Source organism: Chamaea fasciata, unplaced genomic scaffold (genome assembly GCF_029207755.1).
Source record: "Chamaea fasciata isolate MVZ Bird 193981 ecotype frontalis unplaced genomic scaffold, bChaFas1.0.hap1 SCAF_16, whole genome shotgun sequence".
Lineage (NCBI taxonomy): Eukaryota > Metazoa > Chordata > Aves > Passeriformes > Sylviidae > Chamaea > Chamaea fasciata.
Window position 1 is genome coordinate 15437337 of NW_027094101.1, and position 23365 is coordinate 15460701.

The following is a 23365-nucleotide window of genomic DNA, read 5'->3' on the forward strand; positions in this document are numbered from 1 at the left end:
AAAACATCTTTACATGTTCTGTGGGACAAGAACCAGGTCCCTACTGTCCCCACCTCGCCTGCCTCTGACACCCGTTGCTGTGGGGGCTCAGGGGCCAGGCACTTTCCCCAGGCAAACCCTGGCCTCAGCCCAACCGATGGGAAAGGTTTAAGTCCACCTTATGGAAACGGTGCCTGCTTGGGGTGTAGAATGTACACAAGGGATGGGATACATAGGCGCCATATGCTGAACACACAGCCCTGTGCCACACATTAACTCCTGCACTCATTAACCTGCGAGCACCTGTTCCGCAGTCCCACACCCAGAGTCCGTTCTGAGTAGTATTCTGGTGTCTTTTATGAAGTAATGTGAGAACACTCGGCCCCAGAAGCCAGCGCTGGAAGCACAGCCTGAGGGGATCCCGAGGCTCCGCCGGCCCCCACCGGGGAGGTCTGACACCCGTGTCCCTGCCCGGCCAGGCCACGGGGAGCCCACGGGCCGCGGGACCGTCGTCAGCCGCGGTGACCCCTCACAACCCCGGGACTCGGTCGGAGGCGCGGTGCTCGCCCAGAAGCCCCCGTGTCCCCTCAGGGGCCGCTGTCCCCTCGCCGCCCCCGCACCGCCCCAGGCCCCAGACCCCAATCGGCAATTCCGCTGTCCCGCCAGGACGAGGCGCGGGCGGGCGGGCGCATGCGCGGTGGCGGCGCGGCGGGCGGTCCGCGCCGCTGGGGCCGGGCCATGTCGGGCCGGCGGGCGCGCGGGCGGCGCGGGGCGAGGGCCGGGACACCGACCCCGGAGCGGCGGCGGGCGGAGGTGTCCGGCGGCGCCCCAAGGTGCTGGGGGCGGCGGGAGCGGGGCGGCGGGAGCGGGGCGGCGGACGGGCTCTGACGCTGTCCGTGTCCCGCAGGCCCGGCCGGTTCTGCCCGCAGTGCGGGCTCGCCGTGGAGCCCGCGTTCCGCTTCTGCCCGGCCTGCGGCGAGAGGCTGCCCGCGCCGCCCGAGGAGCACACCGAGCCCGCGGCGCCGGCCCCGAGCCCGCCGCCGGCCCCCGGCCCCGCCGCCGCCCCCTCCCCGCGGACGGCCGCGGCCCGGCAGGGGCCCTGCTCGCCCCGCAAGCACCGGCCGGGCCCGGCCGCGCCGCTCCCGGCGGACGCGGTGCTGACGGACCAGGCAGGGCGGCGGTGGAGGCTGGTGCGGCTGCTGGAACAGGGCGGCTGCGGGCTGGTGTACGAAGGTGCTGCGGGGCCCGGGGCCGGCGGAGGGGGCCCGGGAGGCGAGGGGCGGGGGGTCCTCGGCTCCGGGTTCGGCGACAGCCGTCGGGACATCCCGAAACCCCCAGAGGCCGTGGAGTGGGTGACACTGCCGTGTCCGCCGGGCTGGCAGCGACCCACAGGCTTGCAGGATCATACGTAAAATATTCTGAGCTGGAAGGGACCCACAAGTACCCTGGAGTCCAACCCCTGGCCCTGCGCAGACACACCAACAATCCCACCCTGGGCATCCCTGGCAGCGCTGTCCAAACGCTCCTGGAGCTCTGGCAGCCTCGGGGCCGTGCCCATTCCCTGGGGAGCCTGGGCAGTGCCTGCACCCTCTGGAGGAAGAACCTTTTCCTAATATCCAACCTAAACCTCCCCTGGCACAGCTTCAGCCGTTCCTCACTGGGCCTCTGCCTGTCAGCCACTCTGCCACCAGAATAATATCAAGCCGAGGCCAGGCTGCTCTGTTATTATGAAGTGTCCGTTGTTGGGGCCACACTTCCTCTTTCTGTCCTTTCAGGTCCAAAAACTATTTGCTGGCACTGTACAGGAGTTCCTGTGCTGTAAGTGGTGTTAGTACCCACTAAATGTCAGTTCTCATCCTGTTTTGGGGCCAGAGAAAACAACTACACCACATAGGCTGCATCTCAGCCATTTAGTAAGAGCCGATCTTTTCAGTCTAGTTGTAAACTTCCAAAGGGGAGTTCTTGATCTTCTCTCTTTTTAATTTGGAAACTGTCCAGGAGGAATTTTCCCATTATCAAGTTTTGCCTGATACTTGGCTTTACTTTCTTGTTCATTATTCAAGCTGTTGCATAACAAAGTCTGAGCATCCATCTATATTTTTTAAAAAATGTGATAAAAAGGAAAATCAATAGCAGAGGGTGCTTTTATAGAAATAGGTTTAGGTGATGAGCAGCAGGTTATCTGTGGATAGCACTTGGTCTAAGAGCAAGAGAAGAGGAACTGCACTGAGGCTAAGTCACGGGTGCAAATCCTTTTGGAGAATGAAAGCCACATACAACTCTAACATCCATACAGAGCAGAGGAACTTGGCATCCCTTAAAGACTTGTCAAACCATGGAGTGAGCTGGAGGGAGTGCTCAGCAAATGAATTTGAGGATGCCTTTGAGATTCTGCTAATGATCTATTCTTTACATACCCCTCAAAGCTCCCCCCCCCCCAGTGTAGCCATGCCCAGATGCTTCTGTGCCTTAAATGGAACTGCACTTGCAGCATGTCAGGGGGCTGAGTTCCTGGAGCAAGGTAAGAATTATTTTGTAGTGATCTGGGAAGGTGCTGTCACAGAGGTTGCTTTGCAAAGCTCAAGGGAAAGAAGCAGAGGATGAGTTAATCGAGCCGCGCAGGCTGCATTTAATGATGCGCAACCTCTTTTCCGTGTTCCTGTAACCACATCTGTTCCATCCTTCCACAGCACAGTCAGCATCTGGAACCTGTCCTCAAAAGCAAAGCTACTCCCTCAAACTTGTGAGTTTTGATCTGTTTGGGTAAGGAATAGTGCATAGAGTACTGTGTCCTGACCTGTTTGGCTGAGAGTATCTGAGGAATTTGGAGAGAGTGGTCAGAGAGGCCCCTGCTAAGGAGATGGATCTAACCTCCTGAGGGTGTGGTGCTGGAATTTTGGATGGCTTTTCTGCTAAAAGTGTGAAGCAAATGCATATGAGGTTTAAAAAAACCCTGAAGCCATAATCACAGAAGGCTGCTGTTTTGATTGACCAGGCTCAGAAACCTGCAGAACTGAACTTGGTGGTGTGACGTGGAGATCTTGATTCAGGAATGCGCACCCCCTGCTGAAGTCTGGGGAAACTGGAGAGGTTGGAATTTGGTGCTGTGCTGAGACTGTGAGAGCCAGCATGGAGACACTGTGTAAAGCCAGAGCATACTTTGAAATCAAATAGGAATTATAGTTGGAGTTCCAAGCCAGCTTTCGAGGTACTTGTCAGAACCTTGGGTTCTCCAGAAATGTGTTATTTCCAGTAACAGCTGTTCCTGTGGTGGAAATTCAGTCTATTGATTTTCAGTAGCTCACAAACCAGAGCTGAAAGACTGTTTTCATGTCTACTGTGGCTCTTGGGGTTTGCTGGTCTGTAGGAGGGCCAGTGCTGACTGATGGCTCTTTGGAGCTCTTGCAGGCACTTGGATAATCCCTCTGCCTTTTGTCAGAGGAGACCAGTAAGAGGATGGAGAAGGAATACAGTGTGGATGACAAAAATCTGCCAAGTGCCACAAAACTAGAACCAGTAGGTGGGAAACTGTAATCGCTTCTGTAGGCAGCACTCCCAACTTCTCTGTTTTGCACATTTTGGCTGCCTGGTGATCTGCTGAGCACTATGGAGTGTGATATGGCACATGAGAACATTTTGGTTTTGGAGTTTGATGGCCCAGGTGGGCTCACAGGCAAGATGCAGAGTGAGGGACATGGTCTGTGTTGCCTGCAGCCTGCTGTTCCTCCAGCTATCTTTGATGCCAGTTTTGTATCAAACCAGGTAGAATATAACGCTGCTGCTTTCTCCCACACATGATAGCAGCTGTCCTGAGTTAGTGTTGAATAGATAAGTGTGTGTAGGCAAACACAGACATACTGAGTGTGAACTATGTGCAGTTGAGGTCACTCGATGACAGCAGTACCTCAAATGTTACTAATACAGACTTTCTTGTCTCATTTTCTGACAGCTTGAATAAGTGTTACAGCTCTCTGTTGAGACTTGTGTGTTTGTAGAAATGCCCTCATCTCTGCTGTGGCTAACAAGGTCACCTCTGGCTCCCTTTAATGTAACAGCTGTGGGGCCAGAGCTCTCTCCATGCTGTGCCTGGGCTGCACTGCCTGGCTGTTGTTAACCCTTAGGCAGCTGTAAATGGACTGCTGGAAAGGCCCAACCTAAGATGACCCCTCTCCTGTTCTGTGCTGATGCTTAGAGTTTATGTGGTTGTTAGGGGCAGCATTAAATAGGGAACCAAGACACCTGAGCTCTGCTCTCAGCTCTGTTAGTTGATCTTTCTTTAAAATGAGCAGTGAAGGTCTTATAGCAATCTTTCCCGAGTTTCCCTTTCCAGCAGGATGTGTGTGGCTGAAATAACGCTCCTTCCTGTTCCCTTTAGGATGCCAAAGATGGGAGGATCTACAATGAACAGAATTTCTTTCAGCGAGCTGCAAAGGCAGGCACAGGTTGGTGCTTTTTGGGAGGGCAAGGACTGAGGATAACTGGCATTCCTCTCTCATCAGTTATGTGAATCTCTTGGAAGACCAGGCTAGGATAAATTAATCCCCTGCTTGGTTAGTGCCAGAGTGTTGAGGAGTTCAGTCAGTGCCAGTTCTCCCAGCAGTCTTTGTGCTGTAGGACAGTGCAGTATGAGCACAGCTTTCTTGGGCTCCTCACTCTGTCTTGATGTGTCTGGGAGCTGTCCAGCCCTGAAGCCTGACTCACCTTGGCTCGCTCTCCTGTCCCTCTCCCATGGGTGGTTCTGTCAGCTGCTCTCTGGTATCAACTCCATTGATCCCAAAACTTGAGCAAGAACAAAGCTGCCCAGAAAACGTAGGCAGGGGGGATAAAGGAATTTATGTAAAATCTACACTTCTGGGAGAAGTGTAAAAATCTGTTTGTCCTTCCCCCTCCCTCGCACTCTCCCCCCTCTCCTTGTTTTCCCCAGCCCTGTAAGCAATCCCATGTCACAGCCTGCTCTGGTATTCCCAGAATCTTCCCTGTTCCGTTCTTGCTCTGCAGTGCTATATGCATTGACATGCCAATGCATACATCAGACTGGAATTCTGGGGACAGAGTCAGGATGAGAGGCCACTGTCAGCTGTCCAGGGCAGAGAAGACCTTCAGAGGAGGAGCATCCCTAACTCCTTCCTCCTGGAGCTCATCTGCTGCACTGTCCTCTTCTCTTGTAGTGGAGAAGTGGAAGAAGTGGCATTCCGTGCCGCTGCTGGGCATCCCCAACTGCGTTGGCTTTGGACTGCATGCAGACAGCTACAGGTGAGGTGACTGAGCTCTTGGGCTGTCCGAGCATCTCTGGCTTTCCCTCTCCTCCACTTGCTGTTTGCTAGTCCTTTTGTCATTGTCCCCTGGGCTTCTGACCTTATACACTACAGCTATCATTTATTGAATGCTTTGCCTCTCATGACTTTGTTTCCTTCAGTCCTTATGTTTCTGGTGAAGTTAACTGCTTTTGCTGCTGCTGCCCTTCAGGCCAGGGGACACCTTATTTTGGTCCTTGATACTTAACACAAAGGGGAGACTCGGGCTGTGTGTCTGCAACACATGACAACCACACCTGTCTCCTTTATAAGAAGTTGTCTCTTATCAAAAGTCAAGGAAGTGTTTGCCCAGGTCAGCTTGGAGTTGAAGTGGGGTCCAGTGGATCACTTGACAAGTGTCTGTTGCAGGGTCTCCAAACCAGGTAGGTACTGCCATGTGCAAAGCCTTTTTCTCCTGTAGGTTTTTGGTGTTCTCTGACTTGGGGCGATCTCTTCAGTTGGTCCTGAGCGATGGCCTGCACCTGTTGAGGGAGAAGGCGGCTTTTCAGATTGCAATTCGTGTGGTATGTGGAGCACCAATCCTTCCCAAGGGACTTTTTCAGAAAAGACTTCTAACTTCCTTCTGGATCTCCCAGAGGTTTTCTAAAGCTGCTCCAGGGGCTTGGGTGGGGTCTCTTGAGTAGCATCTTTCAAGCCTACTGTAAACTTCAGTAGCATCTTTTGAACACTGTCATCTGGAAGAAATTTGGGATAAGAAAAATGAGGAAACTTGAAGGCTGTGAGACGTGGTGTTTTTAGTGCTCCTCCACATGGCTGCAGGGAGCTGGGGAAGGTCCAGCTCAGTGATAGCCAGGGTCCTGCAGGAGCCTGCATGGATCTGATATGTTCCCCCGTTTATTCCCAGCTAGACTGTCTGGAGTACATTCATGAGAATGAGTATGTGCATGGGGACATCACTGCTGAGAACATCTATTTGAACCCAGCCGACCTCACACAGGTAGGGAGCAGGAGCAGTGCTGCCAGGAAGGGGCACTGGAAGTGGGATTGTGACATGGGATAAGGCAGCCTCCAGGTCCCTGGCTTGGGCAGGGCAGCGGAGCAGGCTGGGCAGTGCTCAAGCAGAGGCTGTGGGGCAGCACTGGAGGCTGCTCTGCACTCAGGTGGGTGCTCTGTGCTGCCCTGCAGGTGACCCTTGCTGGCTATGGCTTCGCATTCCGGTACTGCCCTGGGGGGAAGCACGTGGCTTGGCGCGAGGGCAGCAGGACCCCTCACGAGGGCACGGTGGAGTTCATCAGCCTGGACAGCCACAAGGGCACAGGTGGGTCTGCGTTTGTGACACATGCTGAAGCTGCTCCTGTGGTGGTGCTCCCTGGAGCTGGGGCTCCCTCCTGGCATTGCTGGCACTGGTGCTTTCCAGGCATTCACATGCACCAGGAACCAGGTTCCTATTTGGGCTGTTCAGTCCTGCCTCTTGATGGCTGCTGTGTTGGGACTTCCCAGGTCATTCAGTGCAGCAGGGATGTTCCTGCTCCATCTGGAGCCTTGGCTGCTGCAGGCTTGTGGGGAATAGAAAACAGGTCCTTTCGTGCTGGCTTAGCAGGGATCTGTTTCAAGCCATACTGGATCCCTGCCCAAAACAGATTTGCAGCAGGCTCTGCTCTGACCTTGAAGCAATGAGAGCTGGAAAGGCATTTAAATCATTAGAATCACTTTGGTTGGAAAAGACCTTTATGATCATTGAGTCCAGCTGTAAACCCAGCACTGCCAAAGTCACCGCTAACCCAAGTTTCCGGGTCTGGGGAGTTCATGCTGTCCTGGGCAGCCTGTGCCAAATCCCGTTCTTCTCCTGGTTGGGATGTGACTGCTCTTTGGCAGTGTTTAGGAAATCTTCCTCCAGAGACTGGGTGGTGATTCCTGAACTATGAGTTAGTAGGCTCCCAGGAGTATTGATATCCCAGAGCACATCCTCATGAACCTCTTGAATTTCTTTACTTCTGCCTCTTCATGAGTGACATGTGAATGTCTCACACTTCCCGTTAGGACCATCTCGACGGAGTGACTTGGAATCTCTGGGCTACTGTCTTCTGAAATGGCTCTGTGGCATTTTGCCATGGTCTGATGAGCTGGCCAAAGTAAAAGCTGTGATGGAACAGAAAGAAAGGTAGGAGAAATCATCTATTCTTCTGGGAAATGCTCAGGAGAAAGCAGTGAGGGGGGTTTGTGACTGAAGTCCCCAGGTCACAATACACTGTTGGGATGTGGTAAATCCCACAGCCAAGGCTGAGCCTGGCCCCAGGGTGTTTGGTGAATCCCAAGTTCTGCTTCATCCAGAACATGGCCAGCTGAATTCAGCCTTTTGGGGATTTTTTTGTTCCTGTTGTCAAAGCCAGGTTCCTGCCCCATTGCTTCTCACCTGACAGGACTCTGTGCTGACTATTCCAGGTACAGAAAGGATGTGAGATGCCTTCTCCAACTGTGCTTCAGGCAGAGGTCCATTCCAGGTATGGGCTTGCTCTCAATGGCAATGGGACTCAGGGATGGAGGATTGTCTGAAGTACCTGAAGCCAGAACTTTCTCTCTGCTGGTCCAGAATGGCTTCCAATGGTGATGGTGACCAAGCATTGCATGAACTGTCTGGCAGGCTAGGAACAAATCCCTTGTTTTCTGTACAGAAGAACAAGGGCTGCTTTCCATGATCTGCTCTCATGAACCTTGCAGAAGGGTCAGCTGTGCTGGTGGCTTTAGAAATGAAATATCTGGGGCTAGAAGTCACTTCCCCATCCCATTTTTTTGCTCAGAGAAGCTGTGGCTGTCCCGTGCCTGAAAAGTTTTCAAGGTCAGGTTGGGTAGGCTTGGAGCAACCTAGGATAGTGGAAGGTGTCCCTGCCCATGGCAGGGGGTGGAAGGAGATGGGCTTCAAGGTCCCTTCCAACCCAAACCAATTGGGGATTCTATTTTATTGTATAAATTCTGTGATTCTTTGAGCTTTGTATTAGCCTTGGTTTGATTTTCCTCCATGCAGCTGCCTGGGGGATGGGTGACCTGGCTGCAGGACAAGCAGCCTGAAATGGCCATTTGGCAGCTGGAGTTTCTGTGCTGCTTCAGTGTGAGTCCCTTTCTTTGCAGATGCCCTGGAGAGCTACCTCGAGCAGGTGATGGCACTGGAGTACGAGGAGAAGCCTGACTACGTGGCCCTGCGGCAGCTCTTTGGGAAGCCACTGGAAAAGATGAAAGCTTCAGCTTATGACTCCGTGGATGTCCGCGTGGTGCCCTGAGGTAAGTGCTGGTACCTGCTGCATGTGCCCTGTGCTGCCACAGGCAGGTGAGGACAGAGCAGGCTGGGCTGTGGCATCTCTCCAGGTGAGACCAACCTGCTCCTCTTGACATGTCATTCCATGTCATTGAAACCAGTCCAGTGCTACACAAAGCCAGGCTTAGCCTGCGGTTCCTCAAAATTTTTCTCAAAATACTTACCCATGAAGGAATACAACAAGGTTTAATAAAGCAAAGGCTGAAGGGGCTGCAGGGCTGTGGAGGTGATAACAAAATGCAGACTCAGGCCATCTGGTAATTTTTTCTTTTTTTAAATCTGAAGCTTGGGACTGTACTTTTTGCTTTTCTCTCTCAGAAAGCAGCCTGTAGTTCTGGTTTTAGTGCCTCAGTGCTGAGGCACTGGCTCTCAAGTCCAGGTGCTATTTTAGCCATGAGGTACCTCCAAGAGTGAGGCTTGATACAGAGCCAGATCTAGTTTTAGTGCAGTGCTGCATCAGCCAAGACTCTGCATCCAGCAGCAGGAACAGAGCCAGCTCTTCACCTAATTTCCTCTTCCTGTGAAGGAATTAAACTGATTAATCTTCCCCTTCTCTGCTTTTATTTTTCCAGATCAAGGAAGAGTTCAGAGCTTTCTACAGTGAGGCCGCCTTGCCCTGTGATACATTTCACTTTTACTAAAAGTGATATATTTTCACTTTTACCAGTTTTAGAATGAGAGAGGTTTTTTATAAGGGTTTTCTTCCCATGTTACTGTGATCCAATGCTGAAGTTTGAGCAGCTGCTGTACCAAGTTAATGTGAAGACCTTGCTGCATGGCAGGTCAGGGGAAGCAGTAGCTGGAGAACTGCAGTGGAGCCACTGTGAGCCAGGAAACTAAATCAGGGATTTTCTCTTCTGAACAAGAGTGGCAGTACATGGTTTTGTAATAAACTTTGTGGACAAGTACCCAAGGCTGCTGTTGGTTATTTGGCAAATTCAAGGCCTTTCTGGAACTGCTGTAGAGTTGTGAGTGTGATTTGAGCCCTGTGCTCCTTGTGAGATTTGTGTAAATAGCCTTCAGGCAGTGCCACTGCAACTTAACCATCAGAACTCAGCTCAGAGCTAAAACTTGACCTCATCCCAGCAGTTATCCAAGCCTCAGGTCAAGGAATGAGGGGAAGAAAGACCGCGACCCATCTCTACTAATAAAACAATTTTATAAAAAAAAACAGTCAATAAACACTCACTACACTGTGTGTATCTGAACTGTTGCCAATGCCACAGTAACTTCTAAAGAGTCCTGGAGTCCAGTTCCAGTGTTAACTTCAGTGACATCTTTTTGAAGTCTTGTACCTTGGTATTCCAATTCCTATGTGTTAAGGCACTGAAGGATTTTTCAGGTGAGGAAAACATGGCAACAAGAGAAGAGGCAAATGGAATTTAAACCATGTGAGAGGTAGGTGAGAGAGCAGCTCAGACCTGCAGTGAGCCTTCATTTACCTCTGGGGTTTTTCAATAAAAACCTTGTATCAGTGCAGCAAATGCCATAGACAAGAAGAGGGGGGGCTGAGGGAGACCTGGACAGAGTAAAAAGGCAGCACAACCTCAAAATAGGTCTTTCAAGTGGAAGAATTCAAGCATAGTGTTACATTCAGAAACTTGAGAACCAATGTCAATTCATTCCATTCATAGTGCCAGGCCTCAGAGGAAGCAAGGGACAGGACAGTTCTATCACTAAAGAGGGATGATAAAACTGGGCTATGAATTTCATAGAGAGAGCAGAACCTTAGCAGAGGATCAGACAATAGGGGATATGTAAAAAGGCAGCTGTAAGCGGAGGAAATAGCCCAGATGTACAAGATAGACAAGGCTGAAGGGAAAGTATTCTGGAGGTATTTACAATTTTTCACTATCATCCCTGTATGGCTGCAACAGAATCCAAGTTTCCAGGAATCCTGGAAAAGTTAAAAGCATGAAGAAATCAGAGGCTTAAGAAGCCCAAGTTCAGCTTTTCTTCAGTGTGTTCTGCCATGTTTTTTCTCTTTACTTGCCTCCTGTGCAGGTAATGGGACTGGCACGGCTCCCTTTTCATGGAATTGCCATGGGGCAGTGCTGAGGTAGGTTTGGGAGGAGCTCCAGGGCTGCCTTCAACGGAAGATGTAGGACTGGCAGTGTTGACAGAAGAGTAGCCCGAGCTCCCCTCTGGGTTGGGATTCCTTGGCGTGAGATATGCCCCTGGGAGCCTGTGGGGGGCCCCGGAGCCAGCCCACTCCCCAGGCAGGCTGTCCTCATCACTGGAGTCCTGGGCACAGTGCTCTGCAGGGTCCAGGTACAGCACTGTCACATCCAGGATCCCACTGGGGCTGGTCACTGCAGGATGAGAGAAGAGAAACCTTTGTTTGTCCCAATCCAGAACCAAGCAGGCACTCAGCACACAGTTAAGGAGAAAAAAGCCAAGAAAGAGTCAACCTTCTGTCTGCTCACACCTGAAGGGCAGAACTAAGTTCACCCTGTATTCACACAGCATCTTTTCTTCCCTCAGACTATCTGAACAGGTTCTAAGCTGTTAGAAAATGAGCAGCCAGGCCCAACAGCTAATTAGTGTTTCTAAGACAGTGGCTCATTCATCACATTTGGTGCACTACAAACAGCCTGACTTAGAAATGCAAAGCAAATACAAAACCCCTCATCATGTTCTGCAGTAGTGCAGAGAAAAAACAGATGAATGCCTCAAAGAGTTTAACAATTATAACCACAGGGGAAGGGAAAGAGTTTCTCCAACTGGTCTTCAGCTGAAAGTGCAGCTGAGAAACAGTTTCAAGCAAAAATGAAAAGACAGGTTTAATCCTCTTGGCTACTTTTTATAAGAATAAACTGCTCACCATCTCCTTCTCGCTCGCCTTCACTTTCCTGATCACCTTCATAACCAGAGCAGGAATCTAAACTCCAGTCAAGGAAGTTGTCCAGCAGACTTTCCTCCTGGGAGGACAGCTCTGCTGTGGGTGTAGTCACAAAGCTGCCTCTGTCATCCTGAATGCTGTCTTCCCTCCTCCTGTAGCAAAACACCCCAGAAATCACATGTTAAAAGCCAAGTCTTTTCCAGCTCTTATAATAGGTATGTCAAGATGGTGACAGGAAAATTGATTGTATTTAGGAATGAAACCCTGGGGTACCAGAGAGGAGGAAAGGCTCTGGCTGATCTTTAGAGCTGCAGACAGCTATAAACTATACTCACCTTTTAGCTCTCTTTCCAGAGGGAGAGCTGAGAAAAGTCTGAATTTCCACTACGTTCCTGTGCAAGGGACTGGGCTCTGGGTCCTCCTGTTTCACACCCAACAATGAGCAGAGCTGGCTGTAACTCATAACCTAAAATATTAAATAAGTAGATTTTAAAAAAGCACCTGTAAGAATTAGACCATGAGATTCTTACAAGAACTAAATAGCCACAAGGACACTATTTATTTTCTAGGAGAAATCTATCCCAGCGAGTTCTTCCCACAGGCACTCAGACATCAGTTGAGTCCCTGCAACTCAGTTTTTAACTCCCACTTTATTCACACAGCCTGCCCCGGGGCAGCAGCTCTGCTCTGGGTGTCAGTCAGCAGCAGATACAGCCGTAGCTCGCTCACCTGTTCTTTGCCTATTTCTTCATAGCGCTCATCTTCAAATCGCTGTTTCACTGCCATTAGGGACACCTGCCTATAATCCTTTGGGACATCATCATGGAAGCTGGAAAGAAAGATCAAACCCCCTATTTTAGAATGAATTCTATGAAACAATATTAAGAAAACCTGCCAAGTTAGGGAATTTCCCTCTGTCCCTCAGTGCTGTGCTAAGGGAGCTGGTGTTTCAGCAGCTTCATCAGGATACCTGCTGGCTTCTGAGTATGTGAACATCTAATTCCATTATCTGTCCCTGTTTTATGTGACCCAGGGCCAGACCAGCTGGCAGAAATAGAACTAAGGTCCCTGAAGTGGACCTTAGTGCCTTGTGGCCGGGGAGCAAGGCAGGTAACCAAAGGGCCCTCCTTCACTGGGAAGGGCTGACTGTACAGGTGCAGCACATTTGCAAGAGCTGCAATCCAAGTACTCATGTGCCCCCCCGCAAAGAGTCCCAAAACCATTACCACTTTTGGTGGAGGCTCAGCACACAGGGCAAGAGGTCTTCTTGAGAGAAACCAGTGCACTCAGACAGCTGGCTGGTCCAGGGGTGTGCTGGAGAAGAGAGTACATGTTCATGTATTGATTAAATATTCATAAAGTATAGTGGCTCTGTAGTGAGTCAGCTTTTTTTTTTAATAGGATAAGGATCATGATATTTGCAAGCATATATTTGTCCATAGTTTATTCAAGTTCACAACGGTCTTCAGGAATGGGTATAACATCGGTTTAGCAGATAAACCTAACGACAGAAATCTTCACTCTCAATTAAACACAAAGCTTGCACAGTCTGATGCTAATGCTCTAGTTCATCACTGCTATTAAGAGGTAAAATAGAATCAGAGAATCATGGAATGGTTTGGGTTGGAAGGGACCTCAAAGCCCATCTCATTCCACTCCCTGCCATAGGCAGGAACACCTCCCACCATCCCAGGTTGCTCCAAGCCCCGTCCAGCCTGGCCTTGGACACTTCCAGGGATCCAGGGGCAGCCACAGCTTCTCTGGGCACCCTGTGCCAGGGCCTCCCCTCCCTCCCAGGGAACAATTCCTTCCCAATATCCCATCTAACCCTGCACTCTGGCAGTGGGAAGCCCATTCCCCCTTGTCCTGTCCCTCTAGGCCATTGTAAATAGACTCTGCCCATGTCTCCTGTCAGCTCCATTCAGGTACTGGAAGGCCACAATTAGGTCACCCTGAAGCTTTTCTTCTCCAGGCTGAACAATCCAAATTCTCCCAGCCTTTCCCCATAGCAGAGCTGTTGCAGCCCTCTAATCATCTGGGTTGCCCAATATAGCCAAACAGGCTGAACTCAGCTCTTCATTCTGAATTCTTATACCTGTCCCCCTCTTCTCCCCCCTTCTCTCACCTCCCCCAGCCAAGGGACTGGGACATCTTGCCTAAAGAAAAACTAACACCCAAAAACCCTCAGAAAATCTCCCTAGAAAGAGAAGGCAGACTGGCACTCTGTGCCGCAGCTCTACTTGAGGGAAGATTGGTTACCTTGCCCATGCAGGATCTTGGCCAGCAGCAGTGCAGCAGCAGCCAGCCGGGCTGGGGAATACACACTGAGGCTCGTGTTCAGGAGGGACAGCTCACAGATGAAGCTGTAAAGGTGGAGAGTTCTTCTCTCCAGCGAGATGATGCTTGACAGAACTTCTTTGTAGTCCAAAATGGTGGGTATCTAGTGCAAAAAGGAGAACAGAGGTTGGAAATACAATACCAGCACAGTATTTAGAACAGCTGTTTCCAGGTGCTGGGTTTTGCTTGTTTGGGGCTTTTTTGTTTAACTACTACATTGATATTATCTCTACAGAAGGCAGAGGGTTTTGTATCTGCATGCTCTGAGACATGCACAGGCTCCACAGTTGATTGAGTACACTGACCTCAACCCCCAACTTGTTAGATAAGAACTGCTACAGCCTGACTTGAACAGCAGCCCAAAGGGAGAAAATATTCCATCCACTTTCCAAACTCACCCTTATCTTTCCTTCTAAGGCAGAAATGATCTCGCCCATCATTCTGACCAACTCTTCATATTTGTAGGAGTTGTCTGTCAGCCACACAGCTTCCCGAATCGTCAGCATCTCTTTGCTGATGAAACTGTAATGTTAAATAATGAGTCAGCCCCAGCAGAAAGGGGATTTATGCACTTAGGGCAGCTGACTGCACCCACAATGACCAGAGTTAAACAACTTCACAAAGAACTTTTCCCAGGCAGACCAGCAAAGAAAGAATCCTAATTTGGAATGTTCTTCCTAATACAGAAGAAATTCTTGGCTGTGAGGGTGGGGAGGCCCTGGCACAGGGTGCCCAGAGAAGCTGTGGTTGTCCCTAAATCCCTGGAAGTGTCCAAGGCCAGACTCGACAGGGCTTGGAGCAGCCTGGGATAGTGGAAGGTGTCCCTGCCCATGACAGGGGGGGAAAATGACATGATCTTTAAGGTCCCTTCTAACCTAATCCAGTCTGATTCTCTGATCCTAATTCTTCATCTGTGAAGCCTCTCCTAGGTTAAGATACAAGATATTGAAGAAATTAACACAGAAGGATAATCTTCCACCACACCGTGCAGTTCATCTGAGTGTAAACAGGCTCAACTATGGAACACTGCTGCTGTTACTCTTTTCCAGATTTCTCAAGCCAATATGGTGTCAAAGACTCCAGTTGCTGATGGAATGCATTTAGAGCAATCCACAACTATGACCATGTGTTTAAATAAGAGAAAAAGCTGCAAGGAACTTTTTTTGCCTCATTTACAGAGTCTGTGTTTGCATGTAAACACAATTAAATTGCAATCGACGTAGGGGGAAGTCAAAGAGCCTTTCCAGTGTTACAAGCAAGGGATGGGGTTAGGGGAGAAGTTTGAGCTGTAGGAAAGAATTTGGATGATCACAATGACCACCTCTGCTCACCAGCAGAACCCTCACCGTGTGCAAATGACCATGCAGGCTATTCCCAAAAGCTGGAGCCGAGCACGAGGTACAGGTCTCAGCTTCAAGTAACGGTCCACACATCCCACTGTCATGTGAAGGCAGAGGCTAGAAAAGTCCTTCATGGTAGCCACTTCCACCAGCCAATCCACCAGGATATACCTAGAAAAGGAAGAGAGACTTAAGGAAGAACTTGGGAAGTGGTGTCCCACACCATGACATCGAACTGGGGAATGAACCAGGCCAAGCAGAGCAGTGACTAGTGTTCCTGAGATGCCTCCCAAGAGAAGAACCAACCCCCTCAATTGGGGTTGTGGCTGCGGTGGATCCTCTGGCAGTCCTCCTGGAAGACTTACCTGCTCCATCCCCTCCCTGCGCACCAACACACACTGTGTGGGGAATAAACAGGAGGAGTTGGAGATAGGTGTGTGGTCACAGGGCAATGTATGATCCACTGCCATTACAGAGCCATGGTGGGACACCCATGTGGCTGGAATGCTGCCATGGATGGTAATGTACTTTTTCAGGAAAGCAACACCGGCAAGAGGAAGTAGTGGAGCTGCCCTACACATGAGAGAGCAACTGCAACTGGAATGTATCAAGGTCTGCCTAGGGAAGGATGAGGAACTTATCTATATGGATTAAGGGGCAGACTAACACAGGTGACACTGCTGGGGGTGTTTATTCAGAAAAGGGGAGTCAATAGGGACTTTGGACAAGGCCTGAAGTGACATGACAAGGGAGAATGGATTCACACTGACAGATGGCAGGACTAGATGGGATATTGGGAAGAAATTCTTCCCTGTGAGGGCTGTGAGGCCTTGGCACAGGTTGCCCAGAGAAATTGTAGAGGGACTGTAGAGATGCAGAGGGAAATAGGGAATGGTTTCTGCTGTGGGGTCTCACTCCTGGATCAAAGTTCCTACCTCATTATTTCATTCATTCCTTTCTGCACAGTGAAGATGCTTTGCTTGCTGATAGGAAGGGAAGCTTGAAAGATTTGAGAAACCATTTCCCTGGAAGACTTTGCTTCTATTCCTAGCTGGTTTCCATTTCCACAAGCTTTGGCTAAAGCTATCTGTAGTAGAGAGAACACAAAATAAAGTATGCTTATTTTACGAAATGTAAACTAAGGCAGTAGAGGATGGTCCTCTATTTTTCTTCCTGAAAACAGGGAACACGGCAAACTACTTGAACCAGTAGCTCTAAGTTTGGTTTAAATATTGAGCACAAAGATTATTTGGGGCCAGTCTTTTAAGTACATCAAAAGATGCATCTTTACTCCATTCTGCCAGAGGTGTGCAGTAATTTCCAAAGGAGCGAATCTGCAGAGTAGATACAGATGTGCTTGTAAAGACATTACTCAGCAATGCTGGTCCTGCTTCTAAGAAGAGAAATCTAAACCTATAATGGCAGCACAGAAAGACTGTTTTTCTAGGAAATCTCAGTCTTACCTGTGCTTCCCAGCAGCCCTTGGCTGCATAGTCTCGTAGCTTCCTGAGACTTTGGAGGTATCTGCCAGGATCTGACATCTACAGAGAGGAACACAAACAGATGTAAAAACTCATGGCCTTTACACAACAAACAGAAGAACTGTAGCGCCAACATCCAGAGAAAAAACACTGCCTGGAGGTACATCTATTATTTCAGCAACAAATCTGTTTTTCATCTTGACACCACTGTTTTAAAGAACCTTTTTTCAGTTCTTGCCCAAGGTCTCACAGGAAATGAGAGCAGTCACTCAGGATTCCAAGGAGACAGCTTTGGCAGATTTATTAATGACAAGGCAGGAGCCTCCCCCTCCTGTTCCCCAGAGCCCTGGGATCACTGGCCAGCAGTGCCCAGGCCTTCAGCAGAGTTGGAGTAAAGCAACCTCTGTGGCACCTTGGCTACAACTGCTTGTAGCCACACTTCAAACACCCAGGCAGACACCAGAGCTCATTTCAGAGACTTCTTACCACCCTCCTTGTTTATGAAGAAGGTAAGCTCTGAGGAACAGCAATTCCTTTTTGAGGACATTCCTTGCACATAACAGAGATCCAGAAGTTAGTGTAAAAGTTGTTTGGAGATAAAAAAATGACTACTTACAGCAGCTTTTCTGTTGTTTTCCCAAAGGAGGTAGGAGCTGATTAAACAACCCTGTTTTGATGATTCTTCAAGCATTTCAAGGGATTCCTTCTTTTTTCCTTCATCCTAAAAACAAAAGGCATATATCGGTATTATTTCTGTCCAGACAAGTGGATGCCTCAACACTTCAGAAGCTAGAGAACACTATACTAAAGCTACAGAGCAGAATCCATCCCTTGGGAATGCCCTTCACCCTCTGAGGAATGCCCCCACATCCACTCAGTTCTGCCATTTGCAGACGCAGGCTTTAGTTAGTGCTTTTCCTCAGCCAGACAAATTATTTTTGGCTTGTTTCCCACTGAAGGCTTTTTATTTTATTTTTTGTTTTGCTAGGCATTACAACTGGAAGTCTTCCTTTGAGACCTGGACCTACTGCAAGCCCATGATTAAGCCAAAATTAATTTCACTGTTTGTTCAATTCAATGAAGTAAGTTGATAATGTTCCTTTAAACAACCAGTAAATTAAACTCATGAGGACAGAAACTCCTGGGCCACTTGGGGAGTAAAAGAACATCTGGCTGATTTATGTTTTTAATCAAGGTAAACAGCATTAGCACCACCAGAAAAATACCCAAATCCAAACACAGCACATCAGAAATGCTGCTCACCTCAAAGAAATTCAAAACCTTAGCCAAGCTGTGGAGAATAGATCCTTTCTGAGCCTGAAGAAAGCATCAAAATAAAGCATTGTTAAACCACAGCAATTCTTGCAAGTAATTTCAGACTACAGTTTTGATTTATCTTTCAGTCATTCCTTTTCTTTATGTTTTGTTATCCCTGAGATGGCACTGAACCTCTTTGAAGAGACAGTACAGGCCTCCAGCACTCATGATCCATCATGTGCAGTTTGGCAATAAATTCAATAAAATGACTGAGCCACAGTCATTGAAGCAACAAGAGCACAGGAGGCTCCTTGGGGAAACAAAAGTATTTTTCCAAAAAAACGAGACGCAGTTACTGACATAGGGCAAAGCCAAGGGCAGAAAGAAACCTGACCTTGTCAAGCTGACACTCTGCCTTGAGACTCTCATAGACCACAGCTTTACAGCAGCTTCCAGAGAAGGACCAGGGAGGACGGATGAACAGCCAGATAAAGGGGACAGCACACACATTCAGGTGCTCTGCCAAGCTGAAGAAGTGAGATGCCTTTATTCCGTTCACTTCTGCACGCCCGTGACCCGTGATGGACACTGAACCGGAGAGAAAGCCAGGAATCAAGTAGTGTTTGTTCACAGTGCCTGCTTGGCATTCAGTCAGGCCAAGGAAGAGGAAACCATCAGGAAAAGGTTGAACTATCTCTGTTACTTAGAGCCTTAGAAATCGTGGAGATTGCTAAAGAAGAAAAAAATCTTACTACAGTTAGGCTTTAGGAACACATAACCTAAGTTGCAGGGTTCATTCTGCAAATGCCAACTGCCTTGCCAGGACCCTGTGTGAGGAGGCTCCTCCTGTCACTTGTGGGGCCCTTTTGATACATTTAACCCACTCCCAAAGTAGCTGAGTTTGATCACAAGTTTGCAGAGGGAAACTCCTAACCCTGAACTCCAAGGCTCTATCCTGCCCCATCACTGAACACCTGGCAGCTTCGTGGCCAGTGTCTAAGCAGAGCAATGTAAAACTTCCTTGTGCTATGCCACGTTCACCAAAGCCCCAGGACAAGCTCCCACACTCACAGCCTTCGTTGTACAGGTACGCCAAGCTCAGCTTCACAGCAGCTTCGAAGTTACCACTTTCAGCAGCCCTGAAGGGCAAAACAGAGAAGGCACTTGAGGTTGAAATCCTTCCTAGCACCAGAATCCATAGTTTGGACCTTGTGCCCGCAAGGACATGCATCAAAACATCAAGCACTTGTGTTCCTCCCTCCCAAACTGATGTGCACATAGTGGTTTGCCTCAGAAAGAAGAGACAGTCAGAAGCAAAACTATTATTGTGGCATTTAAACCTGTTACAGAAATCGCTGACACCAATGGAACCCCTACAAACCAGATGGATAAAAAGATGTCCTCTATCTTTTTAAAGCAGATTTATTATTATCCTTTCAAACTTTGTACTGAAATTCACCTGTTTTTCAACACACTGGTTTGCACAAGAAGTGACCAAGCCAACTCAGAAACAGGATTGTTCTCTGGAGCCCCTGACCTCACTTGTTCATTCACATGGGAGCACCAGAAAGAGGTTTTAGGGAGTATGTTACGTTCCAATCTGGAATATTAATGCCTGTGAAGAGAAATAACTTTGGTATATGCAATAGGCCCTGCTCTGGTTAAAGAGACAGCAGCGACCAGCTGCAGCTTAGACCTGAAATTAACCATTTTTTCATTTCCAAAGCAACCTTTTCTCCTCTTTGTACAACTCAGATCCCCCAATTACACTGAGGACTGATTAGAACAGTTAATCTTCCTTCAAACATCCTCTTCTAAAAGGCCAGAGAAATCTGATGTTTAAAACTTACCTTTCAAACATACTCAGATAGTTTGGAGATGGCCACAGGTCTTGGAAACTTGCATGTGCCCAAACACTGGAATGATTATCCACAAGGTATTTAAGATGTGAGTGCACCTGCACAGAGAGAACACAAAATAACGATTACCAAAATAAGAGGACCAACAGAAAACAGGTCTTTGCAATCTTATTTTAGGGACGTAATAATTAATCACAAGGTATGTTTAATTTGTTGCCTGCCTGATAACTAGTAAGGCAAGAGATGCCAAACCAAACCAATTTGTTCAGCCACAGTAATCTGGCAAGACAATTGCCACAGAAAAGGTACAAAAAGCAGTCAAATACTGCTGGTACTCTTAACTTGAACAGTGAGAAACAAAACTGTCCCTGGGATAGCAAAAATCTCAACCCTGCAGGCACTCTTTGGGTTTCTTCAGGCTCTGTGACATGAGAAGCCTGTTCTGTGCGCAGTCCAGACTCCTGAAGGCAGAGCTGAGCACCGGTGCCTGGCAGAGGGGAAGCTGCAGCACTTACAGCTCTGACTGAGAGGATGTCTGCAGCAGGGAGGCCCTTCAGAATGTGAAGCAGAACATCTTCGGGGAGGTTCAAGAATGTCAGGACTCGAGGCCGTTTTATTATCCTTCGCTTTGAGGGGAAAGAAAAACACCTGGAACATCTACAGTGAACCACTGGAAAACAAAAACACAGGACACCTCAGTTAGTGATAGAACAGCACAAGGAAAAAAGGTACTACATAGTATTACACATGCACACGGGTGTTCACTTGAGTATCTCTTCCTCTTGCAGCCCAGGACACTGCAAACACATTAACCAGGGAAATATAGCTCATGCCTCATAATGCCACAAGAAAGCCACAGAGCAGAAAGGGCTTGTTCAAATTGGTTAATGAAGCCAAGAGACTCAGAAGGGGTGGCTCAAATGCTCTTCACCCAGAGCCCCTCTGAGCCCTGACTCCTGTGATCACGTTTACTAGTGACAAACCGTTCAGCTGTCCCTGTTCAGCAGTAACAGATAGTTTAGCAGTCACTGCTTTCACTTCATTTACCTCCCCATGCCCCAACTTTTCCTTCTCAAGTGACAGCAGTCCCTGGACCACAACCAGAGCTATTAGGAAGACCACCAAACCTATTCAAGCCTATCTTTCCAAACAGTTGCTGCCAGGGGTGCTAATGGAAGATCCATCGATTATATCTTCTGGAGTATTATTTCAATGCCATATTTTATATATGTACACACACCCACAGATATATATACAAAAAAGATATTATTCTCAGCAGTATTATTGCCATGAACATGAAATGGACACCCAAACTGGGATGCCATTTCAGCCTATAAGAGCACCCAAATAGGGACCAGGGGTTACAAGAGCAACTCAGTGAAAACTCCATTTCTACAGACAGGAAGTGGCACAGGTTCATTTCCAATGTGTTGCTTCATGAAACCAGAGTGGTTTACGCTGGAAGAGAACTCCGGGGGTCACCTAGTTCAACCGTCCTGCCAAGTGGGGCAGGACCACATCCAGGTGGGTTTGAACATCTCCAAGGATGTGGATCCCACAACCACTTTGGGGAATCAAGTACCATCGTTCAGCCACCCTTACAGTAAAAAACACTTTCTCTTACTTTTGAACGGAGGGTTTCCTGCACATTCCTGTGCACCCTGCAAACTCACAAACGCCCGAGATGTTATCCCACTCACAATACACATCTCGACCCCTTGGCTTTGAGGCCAGGAGCACTCAGGCACAGCCGCCAGCCACAGCCACGGCCCCCGTGGTCACGGAAGGGCCGAGGCACGGCCCCGGCGGGGCGCACTGCACGGCCACAGCCGGTCCCGGTCCCGGTCCCGGTCCCGCGCCCCCGCCGGACCGGGCCGCCCCTTCTCCCTCCCCCGTGTGTTTGAATTTGGGCGCGCAGCCGCCGGCCCGGCCCCCCACCCGCTGCCGGTCCCGGCGGTCCCTCAGCCGGGCTCGGTGTGTCCCGTTAGCCCCCGCCCCCAGACCTCCTCAGAGAGCGCCCAGCGGGCAGAAGCCGCGCTGGAGCCGCCCCTCAGCCCAGGAGGACCCGGGAAACAGCAGCGCCCGCGGGCAGATCCGCACTCACCGCCCGCCTTCATCGCGGTACGTCCGCGGGGACCGAGCGGCCGGACACAGCGCCCTGCCCGGCTCCAAAAGAGCGGCACGGTCGGAGGAGGGTCCGGAGCGCCGGGGGCGGGCGGGGACGGCGGGGCAGACACGCCCCGCTCGCGGCGCGGGCGCGCCCAGTGGGCGCCGGGAGCGGCGGGAGCCCCGCCCGCCAGCTCCGCCCGCCGCGCCCCCGCCCCGCCCACCGCCCGCGCGCACTCGTTTTAAACACAGCAGACTCTGTCATTGGCCAGGAGGCTGACGGGGCGGGGCCGTACCGCCCCGCGCGCTGTGATTGGTCGACGAGGATGCGAATTCGAATTGGGGCGGTTGGCGGTTCGAGCCTCTGGTGCAGCGGCGCATGCGTGGGCTGTAGGGCGCCCCCTGCCGTGCGGGGCGGTACAGTGAAGTGCGGGCGCAGGGCTTTGCCTCACGGTGCGGCCGCCATGTTCCCGTTACCCCGGGCCGGCGGCGGGTTTTGGGCACAGGGCCGGGCCCGGCTCCTCCGGGGGCCAGGAGTCCCTTCTCTCTCAGCCCCAGCCGTCCCTGCCGGTGCTGTGTCGCTCACAGTCATATATGCTCAGCCGAGGCTGCCTGGCTAAGGGAGCTGTTGAGGGGAGTGGTGGGAGTTATTGCTGCCTGATGATTTCTGCCTTGAACGTCCAGCGCCTAAGGGTGTCCGTGCTGGAGCTCAAGCATTAGGGAAGTCCTTGCGTGTCCCAGCCTGGGCTAGGGGTGACCTGCCGGACAACAGCTCTGCAGAGAAGGCCCAGGGATCACAACTGTCCTGGACCAGCCCTGTGTCCTGGGGCCAAGGTGAGGATCCTGGGGTGGCAAGGGCATTGCCAGCACGTCAAGGAGGGGGTCCTGCCCCTCTATTCAGTTCTGGTGAGGCACATCTGGAATGCTGTGTCCAGTTCTGGGCTCCTCAGGACAGGAGGGACATGAAGCTCCTGGAGTGGGTATAGAATCATAGAATGAAAGGGACTTGAAGGACCATCTGCTTCCACTCCCTGCCATGGGCAGGGATACCTTCCACTATCTCAGGTTGTTCCAACCCCTGACCAACCTGGCCTTGAACATTTCAGAGATGGAGTGGCCACAGCTTCTCTGGGCAACCTGTGCCAGGGCTCACCTCCCTGACAGCCAAGAATTCCTTCCTAATAAGCTAACCCTATCAGTGTGAAGCCATCCCTTCTTGTCCTCTCTCTCAAGGCCCATGTCCCAAGCCCCTCTCCAGTTCTCTTGAAGGCTCTTTAAGCACTGTAAAGGGCTCTTCAGATCTCCCTGGAGCCTTCTCTTCTCGAGGCTGAACACCCCCAGCCTGGCTCCAGAGCAAGGGGTTCCTGCTTTTGCAGCATCTCCATTGCTTCCTCTGGACCTGCTGGAGCAGGTCCACAGAGGGAAGGTGATGAAGGGACTGGAGCATCTCCCTGATGAGGAAAAGCTGAGGGAGATGGGGCTATTCAGTCTCAAGAGGACACAGCTGAGAATGGCCCTCCTCCATATCTGTCAGTGTCTGCAGGGAGAGGTCAGAGCATAAGACTAGGATCTGCTCTATGGGGCTCAGCACAAGAGGCA

General features: G+C 50.2%; 2 protein-coding genes across 5 annotated transcripts; one reads left to right on the plus strand and one right to left on the minus strand.

Moving 5' to 3' along the window:
* The first annotated feature begins 717 nt into the window (after positions 1–717).
* On the plus strand, positions 718–9452 carry VRK3 (VRK serine/threonine kinase 3). Its single transcript, XM_066197925.1, has 12 exons — positions 718–812; positions 887–1212; positions 2670–2722; positions 4355–4421; positions 5148–5232; positions 5695–5797; positions 6139–6231; positions 6420–6552; positions 7275–7395; positions 7677–7735; positions 8361–8510; positions 9117–9452. The coding sequence occupies exons 1-11, from the start codon at positions 718–720 to the stop codon at positions 8507–8509; spliced, it is 1284 nt and encodes a 427-aa protein (XP_066054022.1). The 3' UTR covers position 8510; positions 9117–9452.
* A 234-nt stretch (positions 9453–9686) lies between these two features.
* On the minus strand, positions 9687–21848 carry CCNF (cyclin F). 4 transcript variants are annotated; one of them, XM_066197923.1, is made up of 18 exons: positions 21765–21848; positions 20176–20330; positions 19652–19758; positions 18873–18940; positions 18196–18389; positions 17808–17861; positions 17161–17265; positions 16527–16604; positions 15999–16150; positions 15070–15234; positions 14122–14245; positions 13646–13826; positions 12613–12700; positions 12116–12215; positions 11722–11852; positions 11369–11538; positions 10538–10856; positions 9687–10441 (listed from the first exon to the last, which is right to left on the minus strand). In XM_066197923.1, the coding sequence occupies exons 1-18, from the start codon at positions 21775–21777 to the stop codon at positions 10399–10401; spliced, it is 2247 nt and encodes a 748-aa protein (XP_066054020.1). In that variant the 5' UTR covers positions 21778–21848; the 3' UTR covers positions 9687–10398. The 4 variants fall into 4 exon arrangements, with proteins under 4 accessions (XP_066054020.1, XP_066054017.1, XP_066054021.1 ...); XM_066197920.1 differs by having other exon boundaries at positions 9687–10856; XM_066197924.1 differs by lacking the exon at positions 21765–21848 and adding an exon at positions 21664–21690 and having other exon boundaries at positions 9687–10856; positions 20176–20286.
* Between the last annotated feature and the right edge of the window lie 1517 nt (positions 21849–23365).